Source organism: Curcuma longa, chloroplast (assembly GCF_044706935.1).
Source record: "Curcuma longa voucher wen13706 chloroplast, complete genome".
NCBI classification, from domain to species: domain Eukaryota; kingdom Viridiplantae; phylum Streptophyta; class Magnoliopsida; order Zingiberales; family Zingiberaceae; genus Curcuma; species Curcuma longa.
Window position 1 is genome coordinate 114,051 of NC_042886.1, and position 17,500 is coordinate 131,550.

Here is a 17,500-nt window from a genome sequence, read left to right on the forward strand (position 1 = left end):
CTGGAATGAATGAATGGAAAAACTGGTTAAAGGKTAATTATGCATACAATTTATCTCAGAGCAAATGGTCTCGMTTAGTATTAGTAGCGAAWAAATGGCGAMAAAAAATCAATCMAAATTGTACGATTCACAATAAAGAATCAATGAAATTTTCTNCATAAAATAAATACAAAAATAGATAAGAAGAAATTCGTCCACCTCCCATAGATTTGACTCCTTCCCCTATAAATAAACTTGCAACAACAACCCCATTGATAATTCCATCAATTATATTTCTATCAAAAAACTGAGTTAGTTTGGTTAATCCCCTTATACTCAAGGTAAAAACTCTAGTATAAAAAATATCTATATAACCACAATTGTAGGACCAATTGTATATTCTATTTTTTATTTTGTCCAAGAAAATTCTTTTAGGACCTCCTTTTATAAATGAATTAATGAATTCCAAATTCTGGAACAATGAATAAACAGACCCATATAAAACATATGCTATTAATAGTCCAAAAATTGCTATACTTACCGAAAAAATTGCATTTGTAAAAAATTCATACCAATCCACGGAATAACTCGCATTGGGATGTAAAAGATTTGTCGATGGAGTTAACCATTTTGATAATATATCAAAATATATTATTCCATAATCAAAATGAATTCCTATTGTTCCAACAAACAAAGTAAATAGTACCAAAACAAACAGAGGAAATAGCATAGTATTGTCCGATTCGTGAGGATACATAGAAGTATAAATGTACTTTTTTTCGAAAGAATATGGTCTTCTTTTGTTTAGATTACTAGATATTTTATATCTATCCTTTGAAAAAAAGAAGACCATATTCTCTATTTTTGATAAAAGAAAATTTCTATCCACTTTTTTTGGAACTTCTTTTCCCCATAGAGATATTGAATGGAACGAGCTATTATTGGTGCTACTGTAATTTTTACAATTTATGCGCAAATGCCCATCAAAAGTAAGTAAATACACGCGAAACATATAAAATGCAGTTAATCCTGCTGTGAAACAAGCTATTATTGCAAAAATTGGTGAATACAACCAACTCTCATTAAGAATTTCATCTTTGGACCAAAAACAAGCAAGAGGTGGAATACCACAAATAGAAAGTGTACCTAATAAAAAAGTAGTTCTTGTAATTGGAACATATCTTTTTAAACCGCCCATCAGAATCATATTCTGACTTTTATCTGGTGAATATCCAACAACAGGTTCCATTGAATGGATAATGGCTCCGGATCCCAAAAATAATAAAGCTTTAGAATAGGCGTGAGTAAGCAAATGGAATAAAGCAGCTCGATAAGAACCTAGACCTAGAGCTAACATAATATAACCCAATTGAGACATTGTAGAATAGGCTAAACTTCTTTTTATATCTGTTTGAGCAAGAGCCAAGGTAGCTCCTAATAGTACTGTTATTACACCTATTAAAGAAATAATATTCATTATGTAAGGTATGGATATGAAAAGAGGAAGAAGTCGAGCTACAAGAAAAATTCCCGCTGCTACCATGGTAGCAGCGTGTATAAGAGCCGAGATAGGAGTAGGTCCTTCCATTGCATCAGGTAACCATACATGAAGGGGGAATTGCGCGGATTTAGCAACTGCACCGAGGAATAATAAAAAGGCACACAAAGTAGCAAATGAAGAACTGACCCCATTATTGTGTATCAAGTTATTAGTTATTTCGAACAAATCCCGAAATTCAAAACTACCAGTTATCCAATAAAAACCTAAGATTCCTAATAATAAACCAAAATCCCCTACACGATTAGTTACAAAAGCTTTTTGACAAGCACTTGCTGCAGTCGGTCGTGTGAACCAAAATCCTATTAATAAATAAGAACACATTCCCACTAGTTCCCAAAAAACATAAATTTTTATCAAATTTGAACTGGTAACTAATCCCAACATAGAAGCATTGAAAAAACTCATATAAGCAAAAAATCTTAAATATCCTTGATCATGGGACATATAATTGTCACTATAAATAAGAACCATGATTCCAACAGTAGTAATTAGTATTGACATAATCGAACTAAGTGGATCGATTAAATATCCGAACTCTAAGGAAAAATCATTATTGATGGTCCAAGACCATAGATATTGATAGATGGAACTTCCATTTATTTCTTGAATAGATAAATTGGCTGAAAATACCATAGCTATACTTAAGAAAAAAATACTAGGAAAAGCCCATATACGACGAATATTTTTTGTTGCTGTCGGAATAAGTAGAAGCCCGAATCCTATTGACATAGTAACTGGAAGTGGAAGAAAAGTTATTATCCATGCATATTGATATGTATGTTCCATAAAAAAAAAATGAAATTTTTAATCATTCTACTAAAACTGGAATAATACAATATTCCATCCTGGTAATTTATAGGCATATTATATAATATAGTATATTAAGGAAAAATGGTTATACCAAAAGGAATACTTAATTCGAATATAGATAGTACGATCCGTACTTTAAATTTAAATTAAAAAATAAATAAGGTTATTGTTATCAAGTAATCAAATATCTTAGTTAACAGATTAACTACTAATTTAATTCGAATTGTAATTTCAATTATGGGTATGGCACTCTTACCTTAATCAATTAATAAAAAACAATTTCCTTCCTTTCTTGTACTTGTATTTTTTTTTCTTAGCTATATATATATATGTCATAGGGTATGTATACATATGCGTAATTACTATGATCCATATTATATATATATATGAGTAATTAAATTATATATATATGATTTAATTATTTATATTTTAAATATATTAATGTGTATGTTTCAATTTTTTTAATTTAAATTTTATTATATGTTTTCATAGGTTTTTTTTAATGTGTTTGAAAAATTTAATTTTTTTTTACTATTTTAGGAATAAATATGGATAACGGCTAAAAGGAACAATTCATTTTGAACAATACATGTCTTTCACATACAATGATAAAAATAAGTAACCCCTTTTTTTTTTAATGGCAGTCCCCAAAAAACGTACTTCTATGTCAAAAAAACGTATTCGTAAAAATATTTGGAAGAAAAAAGGAAATTTAGCTGCAGTAAAGGCTTTTTCTTTAGCGAAATCGGTTTCTACCGGACGTTCAAAAAGTTTTTTTGTACAACAAACAAATAATAAAGTCGTGGAATAATCGGAATTGACATACCCCGAAAAACGTCAAGTATTTTAAAATAAATAATTAACATTAATTAGTGTATTGAATTCCTCAATATCAAACAGGATCAGTTGGAACTAGTTGCTGTGGTATATAAATATCGTATGTGGATGTGATATGTAGAATAAGGGTATGTATATTGGGTTTGGGGTTTTTTTCTATCTACTTTTCACAATAGAAATTTTTTCTATTGTGAAAAGTAGAGTATGATTGTGATAGAAATGCAAATTTTGTTGTTTTATTTGTTATATGGTTAACTAAAAACCTAATTAATTTGGTAAATCTTACCATTATTATATATATATAATGAAATATAATAAAATAATGAAAGATATTAATACTTTACTTTGATAATAATAAAATAGTATCTAAATCGTTAGACAATGATAAATTCTTATGATTTAGTAATCAAATTGTTATACATAGAAAATCCTAGTTATTTCATTTTCTTCATTAAATAATACATTTTTTTTTCGTTTTGTTTGAATCCATAAAATAACATTGGATAAATAAAAACGAATAAAAAAAAAAAAAAAAGAAAAGGAACAATTCCCGGTTCTATAGCTCAGTCTAAAACTATGGAGTTTTAACTGCTTTTTTGAAAACTTAGTTTTTAGTATACCAAAGTTCATTATTAAAACCGAACTTACAACAATACGATACTAACTAAAGATTATTTTATTCTTTATTTAATAAAGATTCAAATTATCATATAAATTTCAATGAATAAAGATTCATCGATTCTAATGTTTTGTTTTATAAACTATATTGAATCCTTGAATCTCGACGATTCAACATAAATTGACTATTATTATTTCAAGTAAGCCGCCATGGTGAAATTGGTAGACACGCTGCTCTTAGGAAGCAGTGCTAGAGCATCTCGGTTCGAGTCCGAGTGGCGGCATCCTATCCTATCAAAAAAATCTTCTAAAATAGACACAATGGATCCTATACAATGGCTCCTATAATGTATTCAATTCTCGATTTCAATTCTCTTATGGGACTCCTTTTTATGATATTTACAATTTTAGAACATATATTGACTCATATCTCTTTTTCGATAATTTCAATTGTTATTACGATTTATTTGATGACCTTTTTTGTCCACGAAAGCGTAGGATTGCCTGATTTATCAGAAAAAGGAATGATAGCTACTTTTTTCTCTATAACGGGATTATTGGTTTCTCGTTGGATTTCTTCGGGACATTTTCCCTTAAGTAATTTATACGAGTCATTAATTTTCCTTTCGTGTAGTTTATCCATTATTCATACCATTTACAAGATGGGGAATCATAAAAATGATTTAAACACAATAACTGCATCAAGTACCATTTTCACACAAGGCTTTGCCACGTCGGGTCTTTTAACTGAAATGCACCAATCCGTAATATTAGTACCTGCTCTACAATCTCAGTGGTTAATGATGCACGTAAGTATGATGTTATTAAGCTATGCCGCTCTTTTATGTGGATCATTATTCTCAGTGGCTCTTCTAGTCATTACATTTCGAAAAAACATCAATATTTTTTGTAATGGTAAAGTCAAAAATTTCTTAATTAAGAAATTTATCTTTGGTAAGATTAACTATTGGAATGAAAAAAGAAGTGTTTATAAAAACACTTCTTTTCTTTCATTTCGAAATTATTATAAATATCAATTAACTCAACGTTTGGATTATTTGAGTTATCGTGTCATTAGTTTAGGGTTTACCTTTTTAACCATAGGAATTCTTTGTGGAGCAGTATGGGCTAATGAAGCATGGGGATCGTATTGGAGTTGGGACCCCAAGGAAACTTGGGCATTTATTACTTGGATCATATTCGCAATTTATTTACATACTAGAACTAGTACAAATCAAAGTTTGCAGGGTACAAATTCGGCACTTGTGGCTTCTATGGGATTCCTTATAATTTGGATATGCTATTTTGGAATCAATCTATTAGGGATAGGTCTACATAGTTATGGTTCATTCACATTAACATCTAAAATACTAAATAATTGAATAAACTACATAAAATAACGAGTACATATAAGAACAAAACATCATCCCATACCCATATTTATATATAAATATATAGTGAAAGTTCTTTCTTTGTGCAAGTTTTTTAGAACCCTTTGAACCATTCCTGGCTCAAAGGGTTCTAAAAAACTCGAAATGTATCTGATTAAAATTGAGATTTTTAATTCATTTAATTCTTTTGCATTGTTCGGCGTTTAAAAGCGGAAAATAAAAAGACAAAAAAAATTAGATTTCCGTATTTTTAATAAAAGACTATCGATAAAAATAATTAGATAGTATAGCTTGTACCCTATCAACTGATAACGAGAGAATGAAATCGGGATAAATACCAGTCCCTAGTATGGGTAAAAAGATACAGATTGAAACAAATAGTTCTCGTGGTCCAGAATCCAAAAAATGAGAATTTGTAACATGAAATAACTTGTATCCATAGAACATCTGACGTAACATAGATAATAAATAAATAGGAGTTAATATCATTCCTATTGCCATTACAAAAGTAATTAGTATTTTTGACATTAAAAGAAATCTTTTACTAATAATTATTCCAAAAAAAACTAATGATTCTGCAACAAAACCACTCATTCCCGGCAATGCAAGAGAAGCCATTGAAAAACTACTGAACATGGTAAAAAGTTTTGGCATTGGGATCGATACCCCCCCCATTTCGTCGAGATAAACAAGACCCATTCTATCACAAGTCGTTCCCGTCAAGAAAAAAAGTGCAGCACCAATAAATCCATGAGAGAGTATTTGTAAAATAGCACCATTGAGCCCGATTCCGGTTATGGAACCAATTCCTATAATTGTAAAACCCATGTGAGATACAGAAGAATAGGCTATTCTCTTTTTCAAATTCCGTTGACCGAGAGAGGTCGAAGCTGCATAGATTATTTGAATAGTTCCTATTATTACCAACCAGGGAGAAAATATGGAATGAGCATGGGATAATAATTCCATATTGATTCGAATAAGTCCATATGCTCCCATTTTTAATAAGATTCCAGCTAGAAGCATACATGTACTGTAATGTGCTTCTCCATGGGTATCGGGTAACCAAGTATGTAGAGGTATAATCGGCAATTTGACGGCATAAGCAATAAGGAATCCAAAATATAATATTATTTCCAATGCCACAGGATATGATTGATTAGCTAATTTTCCAAAATCTAATGTAGGTTCATTAGAACCATATAAACCCATACCCAGAACCCCTATTAAAAGAAAAATGGAGCCCCCCGCCGTGTACAAAATAAACTTTGTCGCCGAGTAGAGACGGTTCTTTCCTCCCCACATGGATAAAAGTAAATAAACAGGAATTAATTCTAACTCCCACATCATGAAAAAAAGTAAAAGGTCTCGAGAAGAAAATGGTCCTATTTGACCGCTGTACATTGCTAGCATGAGAAAATAGAACAATTGTGAATTTTTAGTAACTGGCCAAGCTGCTAAAGTAGCTAAACTGGTGATAAATCCTGTCAGTAAAATGGGTCCTATGGAAAGTCCATCGATTCCCAGTCTCCAGTGAAAATCAAAAATCTCTATCCATTTAAAATCTTCTTCCAATTGGATTAATGGATCGTCCAATTGGAAATGATGACAGAAAACGTGGGTCATTAAAAGGAGTTCTAACAAGCAAATACCTATAGCATACCACCTGAACATCTTATTTCCTCTATAAGGAAGAAAAAAAATGCAAGAGCCGACGAATATCGGCAAAACAACAAGTATTGTTAGCCAAGGAAAATTATTCGTGATAAAGACAAGATACGTTTTTGACCACAAAAGCCCGTACTTAATAAAATATATTATTCTATTCTGAATACGGGCTTTTGTCGGTAAAGAGGAATCAAATAATTAAAGTGTATTTTTTTGTAACGTATCAATAAGATAGTCCCATGCTGCGAGTTGTTTCATGCCATAAATAGACACGGACACTCAAAAAATCCGTTGGACAAGCGGATTCACATCTCTTACAACCTACACAATCCTCGGTTCTTGGTGCGGAAGCAATTTGCTTAGCTTTACATCCGTCCCACGGTATCATTTCCAACACATCCGTAGGGCAAGCTCGTACACATTGAGTACACCCTATACATGTATCATAAATTTTTACTGAATGTGACATTGAATCTATAACAGCCCGGGTTTGAACATCAAAAATTTTCAATCTGGTATAGAAGTAGTAGTTATATTGTAGACACCAGACGAAGCAGTGGTTTACTAAAATTGGAAGAATCAATATTTTTCTAAATCTGCTTATAAGAAAAAGCCAAGAGACTTTAATTTTCGTTTAAAAAATTATAATCATACGAGTCGGGTGTGTGAATGAAAATGGTCCAACAAAATAAATTGATATTCAAATCAATATATAAATTAGTTTAGTATTAATTATACTTTACTAATCTAGTAAAATAGTCAAATTAAATCAATTTGATATTGAATCAAATTTCATATATATATATCATATATTATAGTTTCTTAGTTATTATATATACTATATATTTTACATGTTTGTTATATATACACGTTATATATATATAATATTAATCTTATATTTTTCTTATATTTTTTTATTTTTATTTAATTTTATATATATTATATATATTATATTATTTATATTATTATTTATATTTTATTTCTATATCTATAGATTATTTATCTAATTAATATAGAAATATAATAACTAATTTTTTAGTATATGATCATGATAATTTTAATTAATTATTCAACAAATTCAATTGGTTGATACGCGTTGATTTTTTGTTTCGATGAATCGACGAAACAATAGCAAGTCCAATAGCAGCTTCTGCAGCTGCAACGGCTATAATAAATATTGAGAAAATGTTCCCTTTTAATTGTCGACTATCAAATATATCAGAAAATGTTACGAGATTAATATTAACCGAATTTAGTATAAGCTCAAGACACATAAGTGCTCTAACCATGTTTCGACTTGTGATCAATCCATAGAGACCAATAGCAAATAAATAGACACTCAAAAAAAGTACATGCTCGAACATCATTGACTAACTCCTTATCAATCTCAATTCATTTTAATATCAACAATTCAAGGGATTCAATTAACTAGAAGTTATAATTACAAAACAAAAGAAAGTAAACAAATTTAACTAAAATTATTAAACCTTTTGATTTTATTATATTATATATTTAATTTCATATTTAAAATTTTTATAACTCTAATTTTTTTTATTCTAACTATATTTATTATTGGCGAGCCATAGTAATTACACCTATCAAGGAAACTAAAAGAATTATTGAAATTAGTTCAAAGGGAAGATAAAAATCTGTCGATAAATGAATCCCAATTTGTTGAACAGTACTTATTAGGTCCTGTTCTATAATCTGGTTTGATCTTGTAGTCCAAATAATTCCATACCATGATGTATCTGATATAATAGTAATCAGTGAAAAAAAAATACTTATACAAACCAGTGAAGTGACTCCATCTCCAACGGTACAAAAATATGAATCATTAGAATATTCGGAACCATTCATGAACATTACCGCAAAGATAATTAAAACATTTATGGCTCCCACATAAATAAGAAGCTGTGCAGCAGCCACAAAAAAGGAGTTTGATGAAATATAGAATAAAGATATACAAACAAGAACCAACCCCAACGAAAAAGCAGAATAAATAGGATTGGTAAGTAATACAACTCCCATACCCCCTAATAGAAGAACTGACCCCAGAAATGCTACAAGAATATCATGTGTTGGTCCTGGTAAATCCATTATGTATAAAATGTCCACAAAAAAAAATAAGTCAAATCATGACTTTACTAAATAGTCAAGGAAAAAGGTTTATCCAATTTATGATACCTTCCTAATTGAATTAAATCTTAATATGGATATAACTATATAGAATATATAGAATATAGATAATTAGTTATCTATTATATATATATAATAGATAACTAATTATTGGACTAATTACACTTACTTTATTTATCCAAAAGAAAAAACTTTAGAATTGTATATTTTGAAATTCTCGCGATAAATAAAATTTATTATTATAATTAGTTTAAATAAAAGAATGATTCTCAAAAATAAATAAATAGTATTATATTTGTAGTTATTGACAAAAAAAGCTTTGATCCTTTATATCAAAAAAATTTTAGTAATTGGTAATCGTTCTTGAATCAAGGGATTTATCTTTATCGATTTTTATTTGAGTTGAATTCATAACTATTTGAATTGTATAATCTTCAATTACTGATATTGGTAACCGACCCAATGCAATTTGATTATAGTTCAATTCGTGACGATCATAAGTAGAAAGTTCATATTCTTCAGTCATTGATAAACAGTTTGTTGGACAATACTCGACACAGTTACCACAAAATATACAGACCCCAAAATCAATACTATAATTAAGTAATTGTTTCTTTTTCATATCTCTTTCCAATCTCCAATCAACAACAGGTAGATCTATTGGGCATACACGAACACATACTTCGCAAGCAATACACTTATCAAATTCAAAGTGAATTCGACCGCGAAAACGTTCTGACGTAATTGATTTTTCATAAGGATATTGAATAGTTACAGGTAAACGATTTGTGTGAGATAAGGTAATTATGAAACTTTGACCAATGTACCTTGTAGCCCGTATTGTTTGTTGACCATAATTCATGAACCCAGTCACCATTGGAAACATATTGTAGATATCCATGAATAAATTGATGTTTCTTTCTCTTGTTTGAAAGGGGTTATGAATCTAGAATATTCTTATCGTATTCTATTATTTAATTTATAGCGAAACAAGTTGAGAAGAAGTTGTCAATAATAGATTACCCAAAGAAATAGGTAAAAGAAATTTCCATCCAAGATTTAATAGCTGGTCCATTCTCATCCTGGGTAAAGTCCATCTTGTTGTGATAGAAATGAATATAAACAAATAAGCTTTAGCTAATGTAACAAGGATACCAATTGTCATTCCAAAGACTCCAGCTATTTTTTTTATTCCGAAAAGTTCAGGAACAGATATATATGGAATAGATAACTTCCACCCACCTAAGTAAAGAATCGTTACAAATAATGAAGAAACTAATAGATTTAGGTACGAAGCAAGATAAAATAAACCAAATCTGATACCTGAATATTCCGTTTGATAACCTGCTACTAATTCTTCTTCCGCTTCTGGTAAATCAAAGGGCAATCTCTCACATTCAGCTAGAGAAGAAATTATGAAAACCATAAATCCTATGGGCTGACGCCACAGATTCCACCCCCCAAAACCATATTTGGACTGTGTTTCAACTATATCAACTGTACTTGAACTATTAGATAATTATAGTCGATAAAAACAGCATTGTTCCCATCGCTATTTCAAAACCGTACATGAGACCTCAGCCTCATACGGCTCCTCTATGGCCACAAATAAATGTAAGGACTGGTTCGGTCTTATCACTTCCTTTTGTTTTAGGGTAGAAAAAAAGATCTGTCGGAGAGTCCCAAATTAAACCAATGAAATTCCGTTCGCAAAAATAAGAAAAAAAAAAAGGCTTCGGAATTCATCTCATCCCTTATAATCAAAGCATATTTTTCTTTGTTTTGTTCGGTAATAATTTAAACTATTTAATCAAATATTCGTTATATGAATAAAAAAAAAATTAATAAAATAATTAGAGGAATTTTTCATAAATTAAATAATGATAAGAATTTCATCTATTTGGATGTATATGCATAGGAAAAAGAATAAATAAAGATTTTTTTTTTATTCATTCGAATATTATATTCCATTTCTTTTATTTTATTCCTGTTCTTCTATCTCAGAGGCGGGTACTTTGAAAAAATAAATAAAGGATTAATTCGTTCTGAATAGTTATTTTTTTTTTATCAGTGAATAGGAGTATTACTCTAGATCGGAATCATAGGAAAGTACTGCTTGATCATTTCTACCAATTTAAAGTCTCTATTATGATTCATTTTATGCAGAAATATCTTTATTTTTTTTTTGATACCTTACCTTATATTATCTCCATTACTAATCTTTTGTGTACTTTTGTGTTCCTAATTGTCCACTGATTTTTGATTGATCTACGGCATGTTAATAAATACAAGACAGTAATGAAAACTCCATACAGTCGATCTTTTATACCCGCTTCAAGATATGATGACGAATCTCAATCTTGGGATAACCATTTTACACGGCTTATGTTTACTTCAATTTTATTCTTGTACATATGAAGTGAGATTTTATCTTCTTACTGCAAATTTCTAAGTTGTTTTGTTTCACTCATATAACTATTTGGTTTAACTCATTGACCTGAATCATGAATAAAAAAAAATATCCATTCAATTCATTCAACTTTTTTCCTAGAAGTAAAGGAAAGAAGTATAAATTTTATATTCAACGAATCACACGTAGAGATATTGATAATACACATAGAGTTAATGGTATTTCATAACTAATGGATTGAGCAGCAGCTCGCAGACCACCTGAAAAAGAATATTTATTATTCGATCCATACCCTGACATAAGAAGCCCAATAGGAGCAATACTTGAAATGGCGATCCATAAAAAAACACCTATACTTAGATCGGCTAAAACAAGGCGATACCCAAAAGGGATTACTAAATAACTTACTAGAATCGATATGACTACTATAGACGGTCCAATACTAAACAAACGAAGATCTCCTCTAGACGGGAGAAGATCTTCTTTTAAAAGTAGTTTAGTTCCATCTGCCAAAGCTTGAAGAATTCCCAACGGGCCAGCATATTGAGGCCCAATACGTTGTTGTAGCGCTGCAGATATTTCTCTTTCCAACCACACAATTACTAGTACCCCTATTGTAATTCCCAATATAAGGATTAAAATGGGTACAAAAGTCCATATGAGCCCATGAACCTCTTTTAAGGATTCCGATGTAGAAAAAGAATTGATAGTTTGTACTTCTGTCGTATCAATTATCATTTCAACGATCAACTTCTCCCATAATGATATCTATACTACCTAGTATCGTCATGATATCAGCCAATTTCATTCTTTTAACTAGTTGAGGAAGAATTTGCAAATTTATGAAACCGGGTGGACGAATTTTCCATCTCCAAGGGAAAATACTATTGTCTCCTATCAAATAAATTCCTAATTCCCCCTTTGGGGCTTCCACTCTTACGTAAAGTTCTTGTTTCGACAATTCAAAATTGGGTGAAGGTTTTTTACTAATAAATCTATATTCAAAATCATTCCATTCGGAATTTTTTGCTCTACCAAAGCGCCGGACTTCTAAATTTTCATAGGGTCCGCCAGGAATTCCTTCTAGGGCCTGTTGAATTATTTTTATGGATTCCCTCATTTCACCCATTCGTACTAAATAACGAGCTAATGAATCTCCTTCTTTTTGCCATTGGACTTCCCAATCGAATTCATTGTAACATTCATAATTATCAATTTTACGAAGATCCCATTGTATTCCAGAAGCTCGTAACATTGGTCCCGATAAACTCCAGTTTATCGCTTCCTCCCCACCAATAATGCCCACTCCTTCGACTCGCTCCAAAAAAATAGGATTTTGCGTAATAAGTTTTTGATATTCAAGAATCCTTGTTAAAAAATAATCACAAAAATCTAAACATTTATCTATCCAGCCATAAGGTAGATCGGCTGCTACGCCTCCTATGCGGAAATAATTATGCATCATTCGCATACCTGTGGCAGCTTCGAATAAATCATATATCAATTCCCTCTCTCTAAAAATATAAAAAAAGGGAGTCTGTGCACCGATATCCGCCATAAAAGGTCCAAGCCATAACAAATGAGAAGCTATACGACTCAGCTCCAGCATAATTACTCTGATATAGCTAGCCCTTTTAGGTACTTGAACATTTTCCAGTTGTTCTGGTGCATTTACCGTTATTGCCTCTGTGAACATAGTAGCTAAATAATCCCAACGTGTTACATAAGGCAAATATTGTATGATTGTTCGGTTTTCCGCTATTTTTTCCATACCCCTGTGTAAATAACCCAATATAGGTTCACAGTCAATAACATCTTCACCATCGAGAGTAACAATTAGTCGAAGAACACCATGCATTGATGGGTGGTGAGGACCCATATTAACGATCATGAAATCTTTTTTTTTAGCCGGTACAGTCATACCTTTTCTTCCTTAATTCATTATTTCACGAATTCCTCAAAAAGTAGATTCGTCCAAATGTAAAATCTAATAATTACTAATTCAAAAATCCAAACAATGAAATTAACAATTTTTTGGTTCTCGAATATTCAATTCATCAATTAATTTCTTATAACGCACTCCATTTTTCTTTGACAAATAGGCCAGCATACGTCGACGTTTTCTCAGAATTTTTTGTAGACCTCTTTTTGATAAAAAATCTTTTTTGTGCAATTCCAAATGTGAAGTAAGTCTTCGTATCTTATTTGTGAAACTTAATACTTGAAATTCAACAGAACCTCTGTTTTCTTCTTTTTCTTTTTGTGAAATAAGTGAAATGAATGAATTTTTTACCATAAAAAACTTTTTTTTCTTTCTTTTCCACGGATTTTTCCGATTAGGAAAAAGAGAATAATATATATTATTTTTATTATTANTAATGTTATTTCCATTTTTTTTTTTAATCTAGTACATACAAAAATAAAAATTTATTCATTTCCAAATAGTTTTTTTATTTGATTCTATCCAAATCCAATTGAAAATTGGATTTGGATAGAAAAGGATAATACATTTACACATTTACCAAAGATAATCTTTTTTTGCACCTAAAAAGATTCTGTGAATTTCTTTCTAGATTGAATTGATACACAAGTAAATACATATTATGTTATGTTTATGTACCAAAGTAGCAAAGTATAACATATATCCTTCACTTTTCATCTACGGAAAATGGCATGTGAATATTGACATGTAACATAAAGTATATCAAATATACTATTAGATAATTAGATAATTCTAAATCGTGTATACATGTGTATCCTTGACATACTGAAATTACTACCATTATTGGTATCAAACCAATAGCGATTCATACAAGCTAAATCTTCTAATCGGTAATTGGGCCAAAGAAACAATTTATATTTTATATTTGAATCTATATTAAGATTAAGACCTTTGTCTTCATTCAGAAATTGTGTGGAGTTTCTTATATTGTTTTCATTGTAAAATATTTTATTTCTATTCACAACATCCCAATTAGGAGAGTTGAAACAAATTAGAATTCTCAATTCTCTACGACGTCTAGGAGATAGAATATTTTCAGGAACAAGGAGATCATAATAATCTGGATTCCCATTCACAAGCATATTTCTATGTTGTTCAGTAGATTTATTAAAATTCTTCTTATTGACATATTTTTTTTTTTTGTATTTTATATTTATTTGGTGATTACTCTTTTCGCCATCGATCAATGAAATATTTATGGTTTGATACATAATTAATTTTCCACCCGTTATAAAAGCTAGACGAGTTGATTTGATAATCAATATTCCTTTTTTTAAAAAGTCTGTAAGAGTTAGATTGTCCTTATTAAGGATTGCATCTAGATCCATCTCTTTTCTTCGAATTAAGGCTAGAGCTATAGAACTTGGATCCATCAATCTAAGTAAGAAACAATATGCCTTGATATTTCTTGTCATTTTATGATTAACGAAGTTGTTCCATCTTAATTGAACAATTAAATATTTATTTAGGAATAAATCTAGTTCTGATTTCTTGCTTTTCTTGCATTGTTTTTTCTTTTTACTTTCAGATCTCACATAATCCTTTTGAAGAGGCTTTTTTTTGTTTTGTTTGTTTGGATCTGACACAAGATTTGTCTTTTCTTCGTTTTTTTCTTGGTTTTTTAATTTTATTAAAATAGAATCTTTGACACTTTTATTTTGACTAATTTTTTTTTTTTCATCTAAATTCTGATTGGAAAGAAGTAATTTGATTGGGATGATCCACGGTTTAATCTTATATGCCTTATATGTATCAAAAGGAAATCTGAATTCCGGAAAGAACCAAAATTTCAGATTTGATTTTTTTTTTTTACAAAAAACTCTTTCCCTTTTTCGATTCATTCCCATCCAATCAAAAAAGTTTTTTTGATTGGAGTTGTTTTTTTTGTATAGATTTGTTTCTTTTTCTTGATGTTTTGAAATAAAAAAAAGATCTTTTTTTTTCAATTTTTTTATATTAATATTTATTTTTTTAGTCTTAGCTTTTTTTTCAAGTTTAGTACCAATATGTACATTTGTAAAGTGGATAATATCGATATCGTTTACATCAATAGTGTTTTTCGGGTAAAAATGTAGAATTCTACAATCAAAATATTTCCTATTCAGATTTTTATGCTTATTAAAAACATAATTTTTTTCTATGGAATTGATAATTCCATAAAAAAATTCGGGTTTCTGTATGTCGAAATTATATGGAATTTTTTGGTTCCTTTTTAGCTGTAATTTTGGTTTATAAATAGAGGAATCTTTACTATCCCCATAATATATATATTTATGTGATAAAAGATCATATACATATTGCTTTTTTAATTTTTCTTTTTGATTCGGCCATAAATACACTGTATAGAAATTTTCTTTTTTGTAATGAATTGATCGGTCTTTTTCTTTTTTATATGAAGAAAATTTCATTGATTCTTTATTGTGAATCGTACAATTTTGATTGATTTTTTTTCGCCATTTTTTCGCTACTAATACTAATCGAGACCATTTGCTCTGAGATAAATTGTATGCATAATTACCCTTTAACCAGTTTTTCCATTCATTCATTCCAGGCTTCTTTATTTTCTTATACTTATACCTTGATTTGGAGTTAAATATTCCTCGGGTTATAGAATAATACTTTATCTTGTCCTTAATAAAAGGATGGGTACCGCGATATTGAAGTACAGATCTAAAGTGATGGTTGTTAAGTAATTGGGTTTGTGATATTTTGTAAAATACATATGCTTGGGACAAGGAAGATAAATCGTAATAAGTATTTGAATTATTACTAGGATTAGAAAAGTCCTTTTCTTTTTCTATAGTCGAAATCAAGTTCATTGTATGTTGATCTGTTTCATCAATTCCTTCTTGATTTCTTTCATCGTTGTAAATGGATTCATTGATAATTTTTTTTGTTGAAAGTTGTGCATTGACCTTCGAAATGCTAACCATACATAGCAGGATATCCATGTATATTTTTTCAATGAAAGATTTCATAAAATAATGTGATTTGCATATTAATCGAGTATTTATTCTTTTGAATATCCGCCAAATATCTTTCTTTAATTCTGGTCTTTTATCATCATAGGCTGGAACTTTTTTTTTCTTTTCTTTTGCGATTTCTTCTATTTGATTCCTGATTATGATTGTCTTATCAGCAAGATCTTTCATTTCATTTTCTATGAATAAAAAATTTGTCCAATTCATAGATTGAATTTGCATGGTCGATTCAGGAATAATCTTATTATTATCTTTTGAATCTTTTGCATTTTCATTTGGTTCATATACTTTCACCTTCTTGAATTCAAATAAAGAAATTGGGTTTACTTTTTCAAGTTTATTCATTATTCGTTTTAGAACTGGAAAAATTTTGATAACCCATGGTTTTGAAACTTTTACTTTTAGAGGTAGAAAATAATTCTTTTTCACTTTTCGAATATTTTTTTTTAGTTCTTTATATATGGGTTCAAAAAAAGAAGGTAGGGTTCGGGCAGGACCAAAAGGAAGTTCTGTTTCCGTTCCCCAAACTGTTAAAAAACTAGAATTTTCTTGTTTTACTTTTTTTTTCATTGGATCTCCATGATGAGATCGTAGTTTAGATCTTCGCCAAGGTTTTAAACGGAAAGGAAATAGAATTTTTACCTGAAGACCATCTGTTAACCAATCTTGAGGAAATTCTGTTTCTGATAGTGGAATACCATTATACGTACATTTAACATGCATTTCACTCTTCCAGTCCTTAAAATCCTCATACCACTCGGGGTATTGGAATAATAACATACGTCCAACATTTTTAGCTATTATCAATGAAGGCAATATAATGTTTTTTCTAAGAAAAGCGTGGATCAGGAGTATCAAACTTCTTATTGCTTGAGCAAATATAACGCTATCCCAAATTTCTGCTATTGCCATTCGTTCATTTTCTTCTTCTCTCTTCTTCTCGTTTTCATCGAGAGCCTTCAGAGTTTTCTTCATCTTTTCTTTCTCAAAATCGTCAATTTTTAATTCCGTTTTTGGTTTTTTCTTCGCAAAATTCCTAAAAATAGACTTAATATTTTGATCGATCTTGTTTAAAAGAGAAAAAAAAAATATGTTTTCTACTCG

The 17,500-nt window shown here is 29.8% G+C and overlaps 12 protein-coding genes and 1 non-coding gene across 13 annotated transcripts in view; 3 read left to right on the plus strand and 10 right to left on the minus strand. All coding sequences in view use genetic code 11, as the record gives it.

The window, feature by feature from the left end:
• Positions 1-127: 127 nt before the first annotated feature.
• Positions 128-2,326, minus strand: ndhF (NADH-plastoquinone oxidoreductase subunit 5). Its single transcript has one exon. It carries the CDS (start codon positions 2,324-2,326, stop codon positions 128-130), a length of 2,199 nt encoding a protein of 732 aa, YP_009659368.1.
• A 661-nt stretch (positions 2,327-2,987) lies between these two features.
• Positions 2,988-3,161, plus strand: rpl32 (ribosomal protein L32). Its single transcript has one exon. The coding sequence runs from the start codon at positions 2,988-2,990 to the stop codon at positions 3,159-3,161; it is 174 nt and encodes a 57-aa protein (YP_009659369.1).
• Positions 3,162-4,009: 848 nt separating this feature from the next.
• Positions 4,010-4,089, plus strand: trnL-UAG. Its single transcript has one exon. It is a non-coding gene; the product is annotated as a tRNA-Leu (tRNA).
• Positions 4,090-4,197: 108 nt separating this feature from the next.
• On the plus strand, positions 4,198-5,187 carry ccsA (cytochrome c heme attachment protein). Its single transcript has one exon. It carries the CDS (start codon positions 4,198-4,200, stop codon positions 5,185-5,187), a length of 990 nt encoding a protein of 329 aa, YP_009659370.1.
• A 270-nt stretch (positions 5,188-5,457) lies between these two features.
• Positions 5,458-6,963, minus strand: ndhD (NADH-plastoquinone oxidoreductase subunit 4). Its single transcript has one exon. It carries the CDS (start codon positions 6,961-6,963, stop codon positions 5,458-5,460), a length of 1,506 nt encoding a protein of 501 aa, YP_009659371.1.
• A 124-nt stretch (positions 6,964-7,087) lies between these two features.
• psaC (photosystem I subunit VII) lies at positions 7,088-7,333 on the minus strand. Its single transcript has one exon. The coding sequence runs from the start codon at positions 7,331-7,333 to the stop codon at positions 7,088-7,090; it is 246 nt and encodes an 81-aa protein (YP_009659372.1).
• Positions 7,334-7,925: 592 nt separating this feature from the next.
• Positions 7,926-8,231, minus strand: ndhE (NADH-plastoquinone oxidoreductase subunit 4L). The gene has a single exon. The coding sequence runs from the start codon at positions 8,229-8,231 to the stop codon at positions 7,926-7,928; it is 306 nt and encodes a 101-aa protein (YP_009659373.1).
• Positions 8,232-8,433: 202 nt separating this feature from the next.
• On the minus strand, positions 8,434-8,964 carry ndhG (NADH-plastoquinone oxidoreductase subunit 6). Its single transcript has one exon. It carries the CDS (start codon positions 8,962-8,964, stop codon positions 8,434-8,436), a length of 531 nt encoding a protein of 176 aa, YP_009659374.1.
• A 382-nt stretch (positions 8,965-9,346) lies between these two features.
• ndhI (NADH-plastoquinone oxidoreductase subunit I) lies at positions 9,347-9,889 on the minus strand. Its single transcript has one exon. It carries the CDS (start codon positions 9,887-9,889, stop codon positions 9,347-9,349), a length of 543 nt encoding a protein of 180 aa, YP_009659375.1.
• Positions 9,890-9,982: 93 nt separating this feature from the next.
• On the minus strand, positions 9,983-12,151 carry ndhA (NADH-plastoquinone oxidoreductase subunit 1). Its single transcript has 2 exons — positions 11,599-12,151; positions 9,983-10,521 (listed from the first exon to the last, which is right to left on the minus strand). The coding sequence occupies exons 1-2, from the start codon at positions 12,149-12,151 to the stop codon at positions 9,983-9,985; spliced, it is 1,092 nt and encodes a 363-aa protein (YP_009659376.1).
• A 1-nt stretch (position 12,152) lies between these two features.
• ndhH (NADH-plastoquinone oxidoreductase subunit 7) lies at positions 12,153-13,334 on the minus strand. The gene has a single exon. It carries the CDS (start codon positions 13,332-13,334, stop codon positions 12,153-12,155), a length of 1,182 nt encoding a protein of 393 aa, YP_009659377.1.
• Positions 13,335-13,436: 102 nt separating this feature from the next.
• On the minus strand, positions 13,437-13,709 carry rps15 (ribosomal protein S15). The gene has a single exon. It carries the CDS (start codon positions 13,707-13,709, stop codon positions 13,437-13,439), a length of 273 nt encoding a protein of 90 aa, YP_009659378.1.
• Positions 13,710-14,137: 428 nt separating this feature from the next.
• Positions 14,138-17,500, minus strand: part of ycf1 (putative chloroplast RF19) — a 5,448-nt gene continuing 2,085 nt past the window's right edge. Inside the window, exon 1 of the mRNA in view lies at positions 14,138-17,500. This exon is cut by the window's right edge and continues 2,085 nt beyond it. Within this exon, the coding sequence (YP_009659379.1) occupies positions 14,138-17,500 (3,363 nt within the window).